The 19,255-nt window shown below is 46.0% G+C and overlaps 1 protein-coding gene across 4 annotated transcripts in view; it reads right to left on the bottom strand.

The window, feature by feature from the left end:
- LOC132086111 (ubiquitin-associated protein 1-like) overlaps positions 1–19,255 on the bottom strand; it is an 86,955-nt gene that overhangs the window by 17,974 nt on the left and 49,726 nt on the right. For all 4 annotated transcript variants that reach the window (XM_059491565.1, XM_059491567.1, XM_059491564.1 and 1 more), the window contains exon 3: positions 14,399–14,523. In XM_059491565.1, coding sequence (XP_059347548.1) covers positions 14,399–14,523 — 125 coding nt within the window. The remainder of the gene's footprint in view (positions 1–14,398; positions 14,524–19,255) is intronic.

Below are 19,255 nucleotides of genomic sequence, written 5' to 3'. Positions count from 1 at the left end.
AGCTATCCCAGTCACTCAAGGTGCAGCCAACACCCCAGTTACGAAGCCAGTAGCTAAACCAGACAATAAGCCTAAACCAATGGCTGTTGCTACTAGCATGAGAAGCAGAAAGTGCACAGGCAAGACCGATTGACCAGTGGATGATGATGATGATGCAGGAGAAGGATCCTTAACAATCCTGACATAAAATCAGGAGTCAAAGCAACTGGCAAAAGATCAGAAGCTAATATTGATTCCTTTTCCCTGAAGGACCTTCGGGGCCTAAGGAAGGATTACACTCGACGACCTGATGAATCCATAATTAGTTGGCTAGTCCGTCTTTGGGATGTTGCAGGCGAGGCTACAATTCTGGATGTCACTGAAGCGAGGCATTTGGGATCCCTGTCCCATGATCCCATCATTGACCAAGGAATGATGAGGAGGGCTAATCCTCACAGCCTCTGGGCACGGGTCTTGGAAAGTGTAACACAAAGATACCTGTGTGCAGACGATCTCTATATGCAGCAAACCCAGTGGAAGACTATTGTATTTGCTGGGATTGCCCCGACGAAGGCAGGAATGATGCATCTGACTCCATGTTCTCAGAAGGCTAATTTATTATTTTACAATACTATGTTATATTAAAAATACTATACTATACTAAAGAATACAGAAAGGATACTTACTAAATGCTAAAAAGATAATAATGAAAACTCGTTACTCTTTCCAGAATCTTGACACAGCTTGTCTCCGATTGGCCGAAGAGTCAAAACAACTCACACCAGAATCCAATGAAACAATCACCTGTGGGTAAACAAACTGCAAACACATTCCACATGAGCAAAACAGAGGAGAAGCAAATGAGATAGGAATTGTTTTCCTTTTCTCTGAGGCTTCTCAGCTTCCCAAGAGAAAAATCCTGGGCGAAGGAATTTTTTCAGAGAATATGGATGCCACAGAAGGCTATCGAACAAGGGATCCAACACCTGAGAGAAATGGAGTGGCAGAGATTATCTTCTCAGGTGACATAACAACTAGGAATCCAGACTTGGTACCATGTACATCTGTGATGTGGTGAAAACTTGTATGACTTGGGCCACATGAATATGCTTCTGCTTTAGAAATAATGAAGTGGCATGACAGGGATGAGACTGTACTTGATGTGGCAAAGAAGCTCCAAGCATATGCAGATGATGTACATGGCCCAACACATGCCAGAATCGCAGCGGTGGAAATATGTCTGCAGAAATTAGAAGACAGGATAGTGGTGAATCATAAGTAGCTCAGAGATGAGATTAAAGAAGACCTTCTCCAAATCTCAGCAGTACAGATCAGAGGTTCTGGTATGCAATGCAGACGTTTCCCAGATGGAGAGAGAAGGTACACCCCACGAGCTGAGCTGTGGTTCTTCCTGCGTGATTGCGGAGAAAATATGAAGAGATGAGATGGGATGGGATGGAAAATCTACTGCTGCTCTGGCCCAACAGGTGCATGAATTGAAGGAAGGCAAAACTCAGAGAGGAAGTTCAGCAAAAGGAAAGCAGCTCCAGTTGCCCATAGCTGAACTGCCAGGTATGATGATGACATGTCCAATCCCCTTGAAGGAACCTCCAAGACATATGCCCAAGAAAAGAGGGATAACCAGGCTTAGAGGGGCCCTGCCTCTGGCCAGGTAGAGGCTAGGGAAAACCGTGTTTTCTGGACTGTGTGGATTCATTGGTATGGCACATCAGAACCACAAAAATAAAAAGCCTTGGTCAATACTGATGCGCAATGCACATTAATCCCATCAAGACGTGGGGGCAGAATCTGTCTCTATCACTGGCATGATAGGAGGATCACAGGATTTTACTTTGGTGGAAGCTGATGTGAGCCTGACTGGAAATGAGTGGAAGAAACATCCTATTGTGACTGGCCTGTCACAGTCATATTTTCTGAAAAATCCCTTCGCCCAGGATTTTTTCCTGGGAAGCTGAGAAACCTCCGAGAAAAAGAAAAACAATTTCTTATCTCATTTGCTTCTCCTGTGTTTTGCTCACACGTGGAATGTGTTTGGAGATTGTTTATCGAACAGGTGATTATTTAATTGGTTTCATGTGAATTGTTTTGACTTATTGACCAATCAGGGTCAAGCTGTGTCAAGGCTCCAGAGTCATGAGTTTTCATTATCATCCTTTTAGCCTTCTGTAAGTATCCTTTCTGTATTGTTTAGTACAGTTTAGTTAAGTAATCTTTAAAATAATATAGTATCATAAAACAATACATTAGCCTTCTAAGAACATGGAGTCAGATTCATCATTCCCTCCTTCATCTGGGCACCCTGCAAATGGTGACCCCAGACGTTGGCTGTAGCCTGGAGCTGAAGAACCAAGACCCTGATATCGGGCAGAGTTCACAGCCGAGGCTAAACACGCAGAAGATCTACTGAATTTTCCCATACAGCATGTCAGGAGACCTTCACAGAATTCCTATGCTGACCAGCTTGCTGAAACTGGACACTGTCGCAAGGTACTGTTCACTCTTCCCCTCCTGACAATACTGTCCTACACAAAATGTGGGGGCACAGTTGGGAAGAGGTACCTTCAGAAACAGAAATTCAATTTTCTCAGTCAGAGGAGAACATTATTTGGATGTGGAGATTTTGAGCTTTGCAGGACAGAATTCATATGGTGAAGAGACATATCTATGAGTTTTTCAGATGGGCAAAATTTAATGGGTTTTTCACAGATAGGAGGTCCTCACTGAACCTGAGAGCCTGGCAGACACTGGATCTCTATTTTGGGGAGAAATATGAGCGGGATGAGGGCATGTGTCGAATTTTTCCAGCGTATGCAGCTCTTTTCTCTGTTCTGAGGAAGAGAACCCCCTTGGGGGGGGCACCTCGTCTTATGCGGGGAGCTACCAGCCCCCTCGCCAGAGCCAATAGGAGAAGAATCCATCCAAGGACAGGAACTGCTGGTTCCAGCTTCCCCGCACGGTGGGGGGGGGTGCCGTTTTGCCCGCGTCTCAGAAGATATTTTCTGCCTCTCTGGAGAATGGGCAAAAGGAGCTGTTTCCCCTCCCTGCTCCCTTCCCTCGTGGGGCGTGTGAGCCATCTTTGCTGGTCTCGCCCCGCCCGCGGAGGGAGGCGGCCGCCGGCCTCCAGCTGGCAGCACCGTCTCTTGCTGTTTCGCCCGGGTTGCCAGGCAATCGCCAGCAGCGGTGAGCAACGGCAGCCTGTCATCAAGATGGGGCGTCCTCCGTCGCTGTGTGTGGTCCCGAAAACGCTCCGGCAGGTATGAGAGAGCTGCCCGTGGCCCCGCCACCTCCCACGCCGACCCGAGCGCCTCTCCCAACCATCTCTGGAACTGCCCCTCGTGGATTCCAGTGTGTTGCTAAGCAACAGTTCAGCGGCGATGCAGACCTCGCCTGCCCTGCCGCCTCCGCCGCTCCCACTGCATCCGGAAATGCTCCTCGCAAATTCCAGTGTCTTGCTAAGCAATGATTTAGTGGTGCTGCAGAGTGCACCTGCCCTGTCCCCCTCGCATCCAGGGGAAGCCACGGCAGCTGCTCCGCGATCCGATTTGGTGCCGGCGCCCAGCCTGACAACCCCTCCCGCAGCGATAGAGATCGCACCAGTGCTGCCCCGCCCGGAACCAAGAGAGAGCGCGGCAGCGCTTCCTCGCGCGCCCCTGCCGCACCCAGCCGCGGTTCCGCTGCCTTCAGGGACTCTGTCCTTCGCATCAGCGTCTGTGTCGGAGCCTGCCACTGGCCTGTCCCTCAGTGGAGGCAGCACAGCTCGACAGCAGTATGCAGGCGCCTCCCAGCTGAACACTTTGAAACTCACTGTTTTTCTGGGACACGATTTTTTGCAGGCCGATTTTCGTGTGGTTGGGGGCTTCTCATTGGGGCTCGGAACGCCTGATTCCCCCTGCGCGCGTCAGCAGTGTGGGGGAGGTGGCTCCCAGAGGTGCTGCCTCTGGCCTCAAACCTGGAGGGGGTGGAGATGGTGCCGGGAAGCAGAAAGCGGGAACACTGTTGTTTGTACCGCGAAGGCGAGAGGCTCAGTAGACAACAGGCGTTGCTCACTTGTTCTGGGGAAAGAAGACCCCCAGATCTGGGATGGAGATCCCCGGGAAAGCTTCTCCTTCCCAGCTGCCAGCATGCGCCAGTGGTTCTGGGGGGAGAGGGAGGAGGCGTTAGGTCACTTCTGTTGCCAAGGCACTGTCAGCGTGGTGGGAGCAGGCTGTGAGAACAAAAACTCTGCCCTGCGGGCTGGGTCTGGGCCATTTGGCCCACTCACTGCCAGGTTTGGGGGCTTTGATCCCCAGGCCCAGGCCACCGTTCTGTGAGCCAGGTCTGGGGTCCTTGGTCCACCCACCCGGATCAGGGCCAGGGACGCCATCCTGCCCAGTGGCGCAGGGTCCAAAACACCCTCTGCTGCTGCTGTTCTTTCTGGAAAAAAAAAAAAAAAGGGAAAAAAGAAAAAAAAAAAAGGGAAAAAAGAAAAAAAAAAAAAAGATGGAAAGAGCTGCAAGATCAAAGTGCTGGAAAGCCACGAGTCAGCCTCAGCCCAGGTGGTTCAATTAAAGGTTTCAATATTGTTTGATAAATATCAATGGATTTTTGATAATTGTTGGTGACATTCCTTGGCAGTTCTTTGTTTCAGGATTCTGCAAAGCTGTTTCAGGACCAAGAAGGACCTTCAGAGATGTCAAAGATCAACATCTCCAGTCAATGGACCTTTTCCTGAAACTCAGCTGTTTGGACTTGAAACAATGAAGATTTTTTGCATTTTTTTTTGCATTTCCTTATATTGTAACCCTTGTTTTAGTGTTATGATAGAAGTAGATGTTCTACAGGAAAAGAATCTGCTTGATCATTATATGGAAGCACTTGACTGACGTTTTGATTGGCAACGGATAAACCTCTCGACATGTGTCTGTTCTCTGTTCTGCATGGGCCCAGCAGAAGAATTGCAAATGCAGTCTCTTTTTATTTTCTTTATACTAAAAAGGGTGACATGTCACAGTCATATTTTCTGAAAAATCCCTTCACCTAGGATTTTCTCCTGGGAAGCTGAGAAGCCTCAGAGAAAAAGGAAAACAATTTCTTATCTCATTTGCTTCTCCTGTGTTGTGCTCACATGTGGAATGTGTTTGGAGATTGTTTATCGAACAGGTGATTATTTCACTGGTTTCATGTGAATTGTTTTGACTTACTGACCAATCAGGGTCAAGCTGTGTCAAGGCTCTAGAAAGAGTCACAAGTTTTCATTATCATCTTTTTAGCCTTCTGTAAGTATCCTTTCTGTATTCTTTAGTATAGTTTTCTTTAAAATAATACAGTATCATAAAAAATTAAATTAGCCTTTGTGACGGTGTTCACAGGGGTTTTCAGGTGAGGGACGAGATGAGAATGTTGACTCCATGTTCAGAAGGCTTGATTTATTATTTTATGATATACATTACATTAAAACTATACTAAAAAGAATAGAAGGAAAAGTTTCATCTCAGAAGGCTAGCCAAGCTAAGAATAGAATAGAAAGAATGATAACAAAGGCAGCTGCCTCAGACTCTCTGTCCAAGCCAGCTCTGCTGTGATTGGCCATTAATTACAAACAAGCACAGGAGACCAATCACAGATGCACCTGTTGCATTTCACAGCAGCAGATAACCATTGTTTACATTTTGTTCCTGAAGCCTCTCAGCTTCTCAGGAAGAAAAAATCTTAAGGAAAGATTTTTAATGAAAAGGTGTCTGCGACAAGCCTTCTAATAACATGGAGTCAGATCCATCATTCCTTCCTGACACAAGGGACCCCGCAAAAACAACACTAGCCCAGAGACCTCATGCATTTTGGGCACAGATTACCTCCGAAGTGGGTATTTCAAAGACCCAAAAGGACTCAGGTGGGCATTTGGGATAGCAGCTGTAGTGACAGAGGGCATCCAGCAATTGAACACCTTGCCTGGACTGTCCGAGAATTCATCTACAGTAGGACTTCTGAAGGGGGAAGAGCAACAGGTACCAATTGCCACTTCCACAGTGCATCGTCGACAGTATAGAACCACTCGAGATGCTGTGATTCCCATCCATAAGATGATCCAAGAGGTGGAGAACCAAGGGGTGGTCAGCAAAATCCACTCACCCTTCAACAGCCCCATTTGGCCTGTGCAAAAATCTGAAGGAGAATGGAGATTGACTGTGGATTACCGTGCATTGAATGAAGTGACTCCACCATTGAGCGCTGCTGTGCCAGATATATTAGAGCTCCAGTATGAGCTTGAGTCCAAGGCAGCAAAGTGGTATGCCACTATAGACATTGCCAATGCATTTTTCTCCATTCCTCTGGCAGCAGAATGCAGGCCTCAGTTTCCTTTCATGTGGAGGGGAGTGCAGTATACCTGGAACCAACTGCCCCAGGGGTGGAAGCACAGCCCTACCATCTGCCATGGACCGATCCAGACTGCACTAGAAAAGGGTGAAGCTCTAGAACATCTACAGTATATTGATGACATCATTGTGTGGGGGAACACAGGAGCAGAAGTGTTTAAGAAAGGAGAGAAAATCATCCAAATCCTTCTGAGAGCTGGTTTTGCCATCAAAAAGAGTAAAGTTAAGGGACCAGCTCATGAGATCTAGTTCCTGGGAGTAAAGTGGCAAGATGGACAGCGTCAGATTCCTACAGATGTCATCAACAAGATCATAGCAATGTCTCCACCAACCAATAAGAAGAAAACACAAGCTTTCCTAGGCGCCATAGGTTTTTGGAGAATGCATATTCCTTAGTACAGTCAGATTGTGAGCCCTCTTTACTTGGTCACCCTTAAGAAGAATAATTTCCATTGGGGCTCTGAGCAGCAAAAAGCTTTTGCCCAGATTAAGCAGGAGATTGCTCATGCAGTAGCCCTTGGCCCAGTCAGGACAGGACCAGAGGCGAAGAGCATGCTCTGCTCTGCAGCCAGGAACCATGGTTTGTCCTGGAGCCTTTAGCAGAAGGTGCCTGGGGAGACTCGAGGCCGATCACTAGGATTTTGGAGTCAAACCTATAGAGGGTCTGAAGCCAACTACACCCCAACGGAGAAGGAAATCTTGGCTGCCTATGAAGGAGTCAGAGCCACCTGAGAGGTGACTGGTACAGAAGCGCAACTCCTCCTGGCACCCTGACTACTGGTGCTGGGATGGATGTTCAAAGGAAAGGTTCCCTCTACCCACCATGCCACCAATGCTACATGGAGCAAGTGGATTGATTTTATCACACAGTGCGCCCGTATAGGTAAAGTGAATCACCCTGGGATTTTGGAAGTAATTACAAATTGGCTCAAAGGTGCAAATTTTGCTGTCATGGATGAAGAAAAAGAACAAGTGACATGGGCTGAAGAAGCTCCAGCATACAACCAACTGCCATCAGAGGAAACACGCTATGCTCTTTTCACTTATGGTTCCTCTCGCATATTAGGGATGAATCGGAAGTAGAAAGCAGCCATATGGAGCCCCACACGATAGGTCACAGAGGACACTGAAGGAGTAGGTGGATCAAGCCAACTTGCAGAATTCAAAGCCGTTCAACTGGCCCTGGACATTGGAGAAAGAGAGAAGCGGCCAAAGCTGTACCTCTACAGATTCATGGATGGTAGCCAACACTCTGTGGGGATGGCTGGAGAGGTGAAAAGAGGCTAATTTGCAGTGTAGAGGAAAACCAATTTGGGCTGCTGCAGAGTGGAAAGACATTGCTACCAGGGTAGGGAGGCTACCTGTGAAAGTCCACCACGTAGATGCCCATGTCCCCAAGAGTAGAGATAATGAGGAGCACCAAAATAATGAGCAGGTAGACCAGGCTGCAAAGATACAGATGTCAAAGATAGACTGGTAACACAAGGATGAGTTATTCCTAGCTCGATGGGGCCCATGATGCCTCAGGCCATCATGGTAGGGATGCCACCTATAAGTGGGCATGAGACTGAGGGGTGAATTTAACCACGGACAGTATTTCTCAGGTTATCCATGACTGTGAAATGTGTGCTGCCAGAATTTTCCAGTACACGCTAACCCAGCACCCCATGTCCACCTGACCGCCATGGCTCCTGCTAAGGCTGTGGAGTTTTCTATTATATTTTGTTTGCCACCCTGAGGTGTGCCTTCCTTTGCTGTTCTAGCCGCTGCTCAGAGGTTCCTGCTACAGCTCCTTTCTCTATCTGGAGGGGCACCAGGCCTGTGGTGAGTTTGTAAAGGAAACCCCTTTTCTATCTCTCCCACTTGTGCGTCCGCCATTGCCCACATGGAGAGAGGCAGCTGAGCTCGCTCCACAGCGACCCCTGGAGCTGGGGGGAAATCATCGCACCTGTCCTGCCCTGCTCAGCTGGGAGCCACCAGCATCCCTGCTGGTTGTGAGCATAAATGCACTGAAGGGGAAGTGCCTGCAGCCAAGATAAAGCTGTTAGTGGGGTTATGTTTTTGTTTCTTATTGCTGACGTTGTGGTCGTTTTTTGGTCCTTATTATACAGATATGTATACAGTCCAGGAAGTTTTTAGAGTGTATGGAGGATAACTTACTGTCACAGCTGGTGAGTGAGCCCACCAGGGGAGGGACTATGCTAGACCTGTTGTTTGCAAATAGAGATGGGCTGGTGGGAGATATGGTGGTTGGAGGCTGCTTGGGGCACAGTGATCATATAGTTATAGAGTTGTCGATATTTGATGAAATCAGGATGAACGTTAATAAGACTTTTACATTCATTAGAGTTATGGAGGGCAGACTTTGGCCACTTTAGGAGACTTATTCAGAGGGTTCCTTGGGAAGTAATCCTTAAAAACAAAGGAGTCCAGGAAAGGTGGGCGTGCTTCAAAACAGAGATGTTGAGGGCACAGGAACAGACTGTCCCTGTGTGCCGAAAGATGAGTCGATGGGGCCAACATCCAGCCTGGATGGGCAAGGAGGTTTCAAAGGAACTTAAGAATAAAAAACGGATGTATCATCTTTGGAAGGAGGGTCAGGTCTCTCAGGAAGTATTTAAGGGGGCTGCTAGAGCATGTAGAAAAAAATCAGGGAGGCCAAAGCTCAGTTCAAACTTAATTTGGCAAATTGGTAAAGGATAATAAAAAATGTTTTTACAAATATATTAATGGTAAAAAGAAGGGTAAGACCAACCTTTGTTCTCTACTGGATGAGGGAGGGAACTTGGTAACTTCAGATGCAGAGAAGGCAGAAGTGCTTAACGCCTTCTTTGCCTCAGTCTTTAGTGGGAAGACAGCTTGTCCCCAGGACAACTGTCCTCTTGGGTTGGTTGATGGTGCCAGGGAACAGAATGGTTCCCCCATTATCCAGGAGGAGGCAGTTAGAGAACTGCTGAGCTGCTTGGATGTTCATAAATCTATGGGACCAGATGGGATCCATCCCAGGGTGATGAAGGAGTTGGCAGATGAGCTTGCAAAGCTGCTCTCCATCATTTACCAGCAGTCCTGGCTCACTGGTGAGGTTCCAGATGACTGGAAGCTGGCCAATGTGACACCCATTCACAAAAAGGGTGAGAAGGAGGATCCTGGTAATTATAGGCCAGTTAGCCTGACCTCAGTACCCAGTAAGGTAATGGAACAGTTTATATTGAGTATCATCATGTAGCACTTACAGGATGGCCAGGGTATCAGACCCAGCCAGCATGGGTTTAGGAGGGGTAGGTCATGTTTGACCAACCTGGTCTCCTTTTATGACCAGGTGACCCACCTGGTGGATGCAGAAAAGGCTGTGGCTGTTGTCTGTTTGGAATTCAGCAAGGCCTTTGACATGGTCTCCCACAGCATACTCCTGGAGAAGCTGGCAGCCCGCAGCTTGGACAGGAGCACTGTTTGCTGGGTTAAGAACTGTCTGGATGGCTGGGCCCAGAGAGTGATGGTGAACAGTGCTGCATCCAGCTGGTGGCCAGTCACCAGTGGTGGCCGTCAGGAGTCTGTGCTGGGGCCAGTTCTGTTCAATATTTTTATTGATGACATAGATGAGGGCATTGAGTCTTTCATTAGTAAATTTGCAGACGACACTAAGCTGGGAGCATGTGTCAATCTGTTGGAAGGTAGGAGGGCTCTCCAGAGAGATCTGGAATGGTTGGATGGATGGATGGATGGATGGATGGATGGAATCCAATAAGATGACGTTTAATAAGTCCAAGTGGCGAGTCCTGCATTTTGGCCACAATAACCCCCTGCAGTGTTATAGGCTGGGGACAGTGTGGCTGGACAGTGCCCAGGCAGAAAGGGACCTGGGGGTACTGGTCGACAGCCAACTGAACATGAGCCAGCATTGTGCCCTGGTGGCCAAGAAGGCCAACGGCATCCTGGCCTGTATCAGGAATAGTGTGGCCAGCAGGAGCAGGGAGGTCATCCTTCCCCTGTACTCGGCACTGGTGAGGCCGCACCTTGAGTACTGTGTCCAGTTCTGGGCCCCTCAGTTTCGGAAGGATTTTGAGAGGCTTGAGCACAACCAGAGGAGGGCTATGAGGTTGGTGAGGGGCTTGGAACAGAAGCCCTATGAGGAACAACTGAGGGAGCTGAGGTTGTTTAGCCTGGAGAAAAGGAGACTCAGAGGCGACCTTATCACTCTCTACAGCTTCCTGAAAGATGGTTGTAGTCAGGTGGGGGTTGGTCTCTCTCTCCAGGCTGCAACTGACAGAATGAGAGGACACAGTCTCAAGCTGCACCAAGGGAAATTTAGGTTGGACATTAGGAAAAAGTTTTTTACAGAAAGGATGATAAAGTACTGGAATGGTCTGCCCGGGGAGGTGGTGGAGTCACCATCCCTGGAAGTGTTTAAAAAAAGACTGTTTGTGGCATTTGGTGCCATGGTTTAGTTGCTTTGTCAGGGAATGGGTTCGACTCGATGATCTTGAAGGTCTCTTCCAACCTAGTGATTCTGTGTGTGATTCTGTGTATGATATATTAGTAAAAACTGTATTCTTTTTCCCATATCTTTGTCTGAAAGTCCCTTAATTTCAAAGTTATAATAATTTGGAGCGGGGGGGGAGGTCACTTTTTCCATTCCAAGGGAGGTTCCTGCCTTCCTTGGCAGTCACCTGTCCTTTAAACCAGGACATCATCCCAAGATCTGTTTATCAGTTTCACAGCTCTCCCACCCTTTCCCACCAAGACTACAGATGTAGCAAGCCTACTAGATAGCCATACCCAGATTTAGCATCACTGAACTACCTCCTGTCCACAAGTTCCACAAGTCATTCAAGAGTACAGCAGAGTATTTTTTTTCATCCGAAGACCAATACAGCATTACTCAGTTCTCCCTAATATATTTCTAAGGGACTTCATATTATAGTTTTATACTCACTAGTTTAAGAGGTATTGGTATAAGTTCAGTGCCAGTGGCTCACCAGCAAAGGGCATATACTGGCTACACCGATGATGACAACTAACTGCAGTAGCAGATTTTGATGCAGTTACTGGCATGACAAGATCTCACAAGCTTTTCCCATTTAACATCAGCTCCTTCAGGGCCAAGTTAGCACAGGAAGGCATTTATAAACTATTCACTATCAGTTTACTGGTTATAGTAGTGGCCTGGTTGAAAGGACAACAGACTAAATTTACTTAAAGCTTTAATATCTTAGTAAGAATGAACAACCTCAAATGCTCTTTAAATAACCAAAAAATGTTCAGAAAACACAGCCTACAAGTTAAGTCCAAGATATAACCCATGACTCACAAGAAGTTATAGGATACCCTTGCCAGGATAATGGTACATAACTGGAGTGCTTTTGCCATGGGACTGCTAGGTCATATAAATTCCTGTCTCTAAAGAGCAACAAACCAGCAAGGCTTGCTAGGCTTCTACTAAGTTTTTCTGGGACTTGCTATGTCTTGCACCACATCTTATCCTATAGCAGGCTCCAGTGAGATCCTGGAGACCTGTTGTCTTAACTGCATAACAGTTTTCCATTTCCTTAGCTCTAAGACTCCAAGAGACGTGATACATAATTTATCAGCAAGGCAACTTTGAAAAACAAATCACTGGCAGAAGTACCGAGGACTACTCATTATACATTCTTTGATATCTGAGCAGAGCTATCAGGGTTTTGTGTGTATGTGTGTGTGTGTGTGTGTGTGTGTGTGTATGACTATATACATGGACTAAAACTGACCATTTTTTTAAATATTAAAAAAGGGTGTATTTATATAAAAATATATAGTTCTGGGTAATTTTGCTTCCTTGCACTTTTATTTTTTTAACAGCTCTCACTACAGCTGTAAAAAAAGTCAAATTGCACTGCAATATGCATATTCTACATAGTTGCATCCTATTACGCAGGATACTTCAGTCCAATTGGACATATTATACTTGAGCCTCAGCATGGCAGGAAAATAGAAACATAGCACAATGAAGCCGGCAATATGACACTAGTTGCCTTTGGCTCTTCCACACCACTTTAACTGGGTGGAAATATGTATATTAAGATAATCAGGTACTCATTTAATGGTTATAATGAAAAAGCCATGATGTAGGGTAATTGAGATAGTCTGTTCTCCAGTGGATGAGTTGCAGGGCAGAAAAAAAAATTAAAAAAAGAAAAAAGGGAAGAAAAAAAGCAGAACTATCTGTCCCAACTGAAATGAAAACAAACATCAGTTTGGACTGCCAAGGAAAATCATGAATCCAAAATGAGAAAATATAGTTCAATTAGACTTCTTGTATCATAACCTGCATTTGGAGATTAGATTTTCAACATTTGCTTTAAAGCCATTGAATTTATGCTACTATGAGTTTATAGTAAGAAAGACCTGCTTCTCAAAGACCTGGAAGCCATCTGTGTACCATGCTGTAACCTGTTTACCCTAAAGCTGGAAAAGAATTCCCACTCAGAACTCCACAAAAAACAAGAACTGAAAATTTATTTCTTCATTCTACAATTGTGAAAACAATAAAATATGGTTATATAAACACTTGATACCCTCAAACAAGATTCTGTAAATATACCATAGCATGGGTGTATCAGTTCTTAGCCTTTGCCTCTTAAAAATGCTATTCAGATTTAGTCGGGGCAACATTTACACCTGTTAGAGGTTAGGCCTTTTTTTTTCCTTTTCTTTCTCTCAGGAAATTTTCTTCCCATTTGTTGCCCCAGAGATGATGAATGAATGGTATTTAAGAGACAAAAGGCCTAGCTGGACATCTTGGAATAACATTGAAATGGTCCTGGGGGAGGAGAGAGGAAGGGGTGTAGTTGTTGCAGTCTCTTAGCTGGGGAGTGACCGCTCTGACTGGGGGGTTTCTGTTGGGAAGATGAAACTTGGCTGGGGGTCAGAGGCTGGGTTCAGCCCCTGCTCTCTTGGCAATCAGAGGGGAGAGCATGTGGTGTGGGGAGTGGGCATCTCTCTTTCCCTAGATGGGGCTGCGTTGTGGTTTGCTGCCGGAATCTGGGGGGGGTTTTTTGCTGTTTGTAATGGCTGCTGACATTGACTGCTGCCTGATCAGACCTGCCTGCCTCCCGCTGCTCTGGGGTTTTTGCTACACTTGAACTCGACCTCCCCCCCACAGATCCACCCAGCCCTCACTGTTTCTGCCACCGCGACAGGGTTATTGCTACACTTTGATTTGCTGCCCCAGGTCTGCTTGCCTCTGCTATTCCAGCCCACTGCTCTGAGGCTAGTGCTCCAGTTCAGCTCACCACCCAGAGGGGTACTGAGACTGGCTGCTCCTTGTGAGTTTTGCAATGGGAGTCATCTCCCGTCTACCCCCTTGCCCAAGCTGCCATTGCCATGAGGATGCTGTGCTCGCGCCACAGCACCCCCTGCAGCGGCGGGGGGAATCATTGCACCTGTCCTGCCTCACCAGGACCCGGTAGTGTTCTCTGCTGGCTGCAAGAAAGTCACTGAAACCGTCACCTCGCCAGGGCCCATCAGCACTCCTGCTGGTTGTGGTCATCACTACACAAAAGAGGAAATTGTTTGATGGATGAGGGAAGGCTGTTATTTGGTTTCTGTTTCTGTTTGTTGTTGCTGCTGTTGTTTGTTTATCTTGTTAAATATATTCTAGTAAAGAAATGTTATTCCTTTTTGCATATCCTTGCCTGAAAGTGACGTAATTTCAAAGTTATAATTTGGAGGGAAGGGAGTCATATTTTCCATTCCGGGAAGGTTCCCACCTTCCTTGGCAAACACCTGTCTTTTAAACCAGGACTCCACAACAAAAATGCTGTACTTTTTTGAAGTAGATATGCTAAAATAAATGTTATTAGGTTCTTTTAAAAGTAGAAGCTTTTTGCACAGCCTATCATATTTTAATTTTTCTATACATTCTAACAGATCTTCTGCAGCTACTGCCTGGCATACAAAATGACACTACAGGACCGTCAAGACTAGCATTTAAACATGTGTAAACTGTGACTACTTTCAGTTTACAGCACCAGGGGGAAGAGAGCAGAAAGGCAGAACACATCACTTACCTGGGCTTCTCTGACAAGCTGAGAAGAATCAGGCAGGCTGAAACCAATGGGTAATCCAACCTTTGCTGGGGTTTTGAATTTGTTTCCTATCTTAAATGGGACATCATCAAGATAACTGAAAGGACCTAAGATCAAAAGTAGAAATTGTATAAAAAAACCTTACAAGCTTAATGCATTCAATTCAGACTCACATTTCTGTATTTGGGAGCTATTTATCTCTGATGCCCAAACTATACCAGGTGACTCAATAAAAAGGAAGTTGCTTGATCACACATTGAATCTGTTTGGACTTCATTGCCTCACTTTTGGTTTTTTGGTGGTGTTTTGTTTTGTTTTTTTTTTTAATGTTTTAGCTCATAACTACTAAAGAAAACCCCAAACACAACAATCCAACAACTGAATAGATTTTGAAGTCAATACACCCAATGTTTTAGCTCTCCATGTGACAAGACTATCGCTACACAATTGGAAGTTGAAGCTCTCTCCTGAACATTGTATTCTGTTATTTCTCTAAAAAGATCCATCTTTTTTATCATATTCAAAACAGCTTTTAAAATAGCCCAGCTTTAGAGCAGCTAAGCTGAAGTTAAATCCAAGTATTGGCATACAAGTGGGAAGCCACAATTATACACTAGTGGTCACAAGGGCAAAGTGGCCTAAAGTCTAGACACTCCACTTGAACCAAAACAGTGAAATAGCTCAAGATTATTTAGCATAGCAAGTTTGATTTCTGAAACAAGGCACTATAACTTAATTAGCTGTCTGATTTGTGATCACTCCAATGAGAAGCCTCAGACTTATTTCGTGGTCCTCCATCTGTTCTTTATATTTGTCACTCAGGTGGTATTTAAAAAGTATTTTAGGATTAAACTCTTTCTTCAGGCATCCTGCAAACTCATAAGGCAGAATTACTTAAAGCTCAACCACCTCCAAGCAGCCAGACTACAGGTTTGCTTTCCTCGAGCTGCCGTGAAGAAGTATTAGAAAACACACAAAATAAATTGCACTCACTTTCTTGGATCTCCAGTCTAAGTTTTTGGAATTACAAGTAAGGTTTCCAGTTGTGTATAACAATCTGAAGCATTCCTCTAACACTCATTTGTAACTTTGCTTTGAGTGATGCAGATCCAAAGAGACATGAGTGGCATCACTATGATGGTGTTCAGTGACTAACCCTCTTGTTCAGTGAGCTGTGACTCACCATTTTTATCTGACTGTAGCAAGGCATCTCACTACCCACATGAGCTTATCTATTGTTTGTTAACCAGGCAGATAACTCGAACAGGACAAGCTGTCTTGTAGTGAGTTATTTTGGCACCATGGGGTTAAGACTGGTCTGGCCTCTCCCAACTGCCGATAAGCATCTTACTTTTGAAGTGAGATTTGACAAGATAAGTTGAATTTCTGGCTGACAGACACTCACTTTACAACTGTAAAAGCCACACCAAACTTCAACAAAGCAGAAATGTTCTATACATTTTCCTGGAAATGGATGGAGTTTCTCCCATGAGTGGGGACACCTATTTCATGGTAACTTTCCAAGAGATCAAGTGAAGGAATCTGTTTACATTATTGTCATTTCAGTGGTAAGTTATGTTCAGCTCCTAATCAATACTATTTATTTTGCTAGCTTTAATATAGGTACTTTGATATAGTGCACTATTTTATGTTATACTATAATCTACTAGTAGTTCTTTTAGTTTTATACTGTGCAGTAATTCTGATTAAGATCTTTCATCAGTTATCTTTTGTCTGTTCATTTGTCTTAATAAATAATTAATTTTTATACAAATATATCTGATTTGCCATCATTAGAACTAGCAGGAAAAAGTTGCAAAACCCAAACTGTTGATAGTCTGAGGCTAAGATGCCATGCTCAGGCTCCTCTGTCTGAGGAGTTTTGAAAGCAAAGGGGGGTCTTCTTGGCACGTTGTGACTCAGTGGCAGGGCTTCTTTAATAAACTTTGTCTGAAGCTTCCACTCCACTCATGACACTGACCCATTTTCATACTCAGATGGCAGTTAAGGTACTGTTTGTGTTCCTTCACAATTGACAAGGCAATCAAAGGCTCCAAAAGGATAAGAAGCTGTTAAAATGAGGAACATCTCATTAATTTGGAATTCATAGAATCATAGAATAATTCTCTGAGTTGGAAGGAACCCACAAGGATCATCAAAGTCCAACTTCTGGTTTGGCACAGGGCAGCCTCAAGAATCCCACCATGTGCCTGAGAGTATTGTCCAAACGCTTCTTGAAGTCTGTCAGGACTGGTGCTGTGACCACTTCCCTAGGGACCCTGTTCCAATGCCCAACCACCATGTGGGGGAAGAACCTTTTTCTAATATCCAACCTAAACCTTCCCTGACACAACTTCAGGCCACTCCCTCAGGTCTTGTCACTGGGCACCAGAGAGAAGAGATCAGTGTCTGCCCTTCTTCCCCTCACAAGGAAGTTGTAGACTGCAATGAGGTCTCCCCTCAGTCTCCTCCAGGCTGAACAGACCAAGTGACCTTGGCCACTCCTCAGTTTCCCCTCAAGGCCCTTCACCATCTTCACAGCTCTCCTCTGGATACTCTCTGTAGAAGGACTTGCAGTCTGCCACAGAAGAGTTTATCTGTTCTGTCTATCTGCTGGTGCATAACTCAGGGCATTTTCCCCCTCACATGAATTGGTGAGATAACCTAGGCCAGACATCTGTCTGGTAGCCAGTTTTCTCTGGAGTTATCCAGAGAGGTGAGATCCTGACCTAACAATAAACATCTCACCTTGAGAGCAAGATTGTCTTAGGTTACAATGTAAGATGTAACCAAAAGTATGTATTCAATCACCATCTTCATAAGCTGTTAAAAACAAGTGGGGCAGTGTTCTTTATTTCTTCCATGACTTATCCCTGATAACATCCTCCAGGGTATTAGGGCATAAGATGGACTGTATGCCTTATAAGAGGAGGAGGGGGTTGGCTACAGAGCCTAGTCCCAGATATGAATGAAAACAGGTAGCTATTGGTCAATAGCTGGGTGCTAACAATTAAGACTCGAACACAGAGTCTTTTGGATAGCCTATAAAAAGGGCTATGTACACCAATAAAGTCTCTCTGCTGCATGAAAACCCCGATGTTTGTCATCTCTCCGTCCCCAAACACTGCGACAATTGGTGACCCCATGTGAGGAAAGGAACTAAGCTGTCGCAGACATTTCTCCACAGAAATCCTTTCCTTTTGGATTTCTGTGTCTTCGGGAGGCCAGAGGCCCCCGAAGAGAAGGTAAACAATTATTATCAGCTGCTGTGGAATGCAATAGGATTCACCTTGATTGGCTCATTTTCTATGTTTATAATTAAGAGCCAATCACCAGTTCAAGCCAAGGGACTGAGTCCTTGGCCACAACTTTGTTGTGGGTTCTTTTCTATCTATTCTTAGCTTAGCTAGCAGCTCTGCAAACCTCTCTCTATATTCTATTTAGTATAGTAATAATGTATTATATCATATATTAATAAATCAAGCCTTCTGATCAAGATACAAGATTCACCGTCTCTCTCTCACCAGCAGCGGCCCACACAGGTCGCTGTAATATCTGGTGACCCCTCGTGTCAGAGCAAAGATTAATCTGATAAGACCAGAGGAGCAAAATTGCTGCACTGGGTAAAAATCCTGTATGTGTGGCATTTGATGGTTGCTTTGAAGTGACCTCAGAAAGTGGATTCAAGCCAGGAGCTGAAGAACCGAAGATCCTGATTTGGACAGAGTTCACAGCCAAGGCTGACCACAAAGAGAATCCTTCTTCTGGAAAACCATCAGGAAAGATGATGGAAAAGAGCAGCAGACCTGTGGAGCTGGCCAGAGCAAGCTGGACTCTTTCAAAAGGTACTGTTCACTTTTCTATCCCTGATGAACCAGCCCTTCGTAGCTTGTGGCTGTTTGTATGGCAGACCCATGCCTTGCCAGAAGAGATTCAATTCTCCCCTTCAGAGGATAAAATCATGGCTCTCTGGAAATATTGGTGCAGGGAAGACGGTTTCTTTTTGTCAAAAACAGATATCTATGAATTCTTTCGATGGGCAAAGCTTTTTGGGTTCTTTGCTGATGTCTTATATGCTTTAGATGCTTTTGTCTGGGAGTGCATGGACTCGATTATCCAGCGTGTCTTCAGTAAGGGACGCGTGTTGCCTTCCATCTACCCAGCATTTATAAAGCTTTTCCCTGTCCTGAAGCGCAGAGCAGCTTGTTTTCAGTGGATCTCTAATTGTTATGGCCAAGCTCCGTTTCCACCGCCCTTGGCAGAAGACCCTGTGGGTGACGACTTTGGGTTTTTTCCCCCCCCCTGCTTCGCGGCGGGGGGGGGCTGAAACTTCGCGGCGCGAAGAAGTTTTTTTTACTCTTGCTCCGGAGCATGCTCAGATGGAGCCTTCTCCTCCCCCCGCTTCTCTCTCTCCGGGGGGATGGGAGCGGCCGCTCAAGCCAGTGCCGGGTTCTCAGACTCCGCCTTCAGACAGGTGGGCAGCACCGGTCTCTGAGGTTTCCTCCATGGCCCTGCTAGAGCCGTCACTCCAGGAGATCCCGTCTCCGCCTCTCCAGGAGGTCCCGCCCGCGGTTTCACCGGCCTCCCTGCCCCCGCAAGAGCCTGTGTCGGAGAAGGCAGAAGAGACAGCACTTTCGACGATTGACCTGTTGCTAAGCAACAGCGACGCTCCGCCGTCTCTCCCAGCTCCGCTGCTGCCTGTTTGCACTGCGACGGCGACTGCGACTGCGCCTCCCCAGCGGACCCCGGAGTCAGCAGCAGAAAACGCCGCTGAACCTGCGGGACCCTCGGAGCAGCCCGCAGCGGATCCCACGCTCAGCGCGGTTCCCCCCCCGGTTC

This window comes from Ammospiza nelsoni, chromosome W, assembly GCF_027579445.1.
Source record: "Ammospiza nelsoni isolate bAmmNel1 chromosome W, bAmmNel1.pri, whole genome shotgun sequence".
Lineage (NCBI taxonomy): Eukaryota > Metazoa > Chordata > Aves > Passeriformes > Passerellidae > Ammospiza > Ammospiza nelsoni.
Note: the sequence above shows the minus strand (reverse complement) of the source record. Positions and strands in the feature narration are given on the sequence as shown.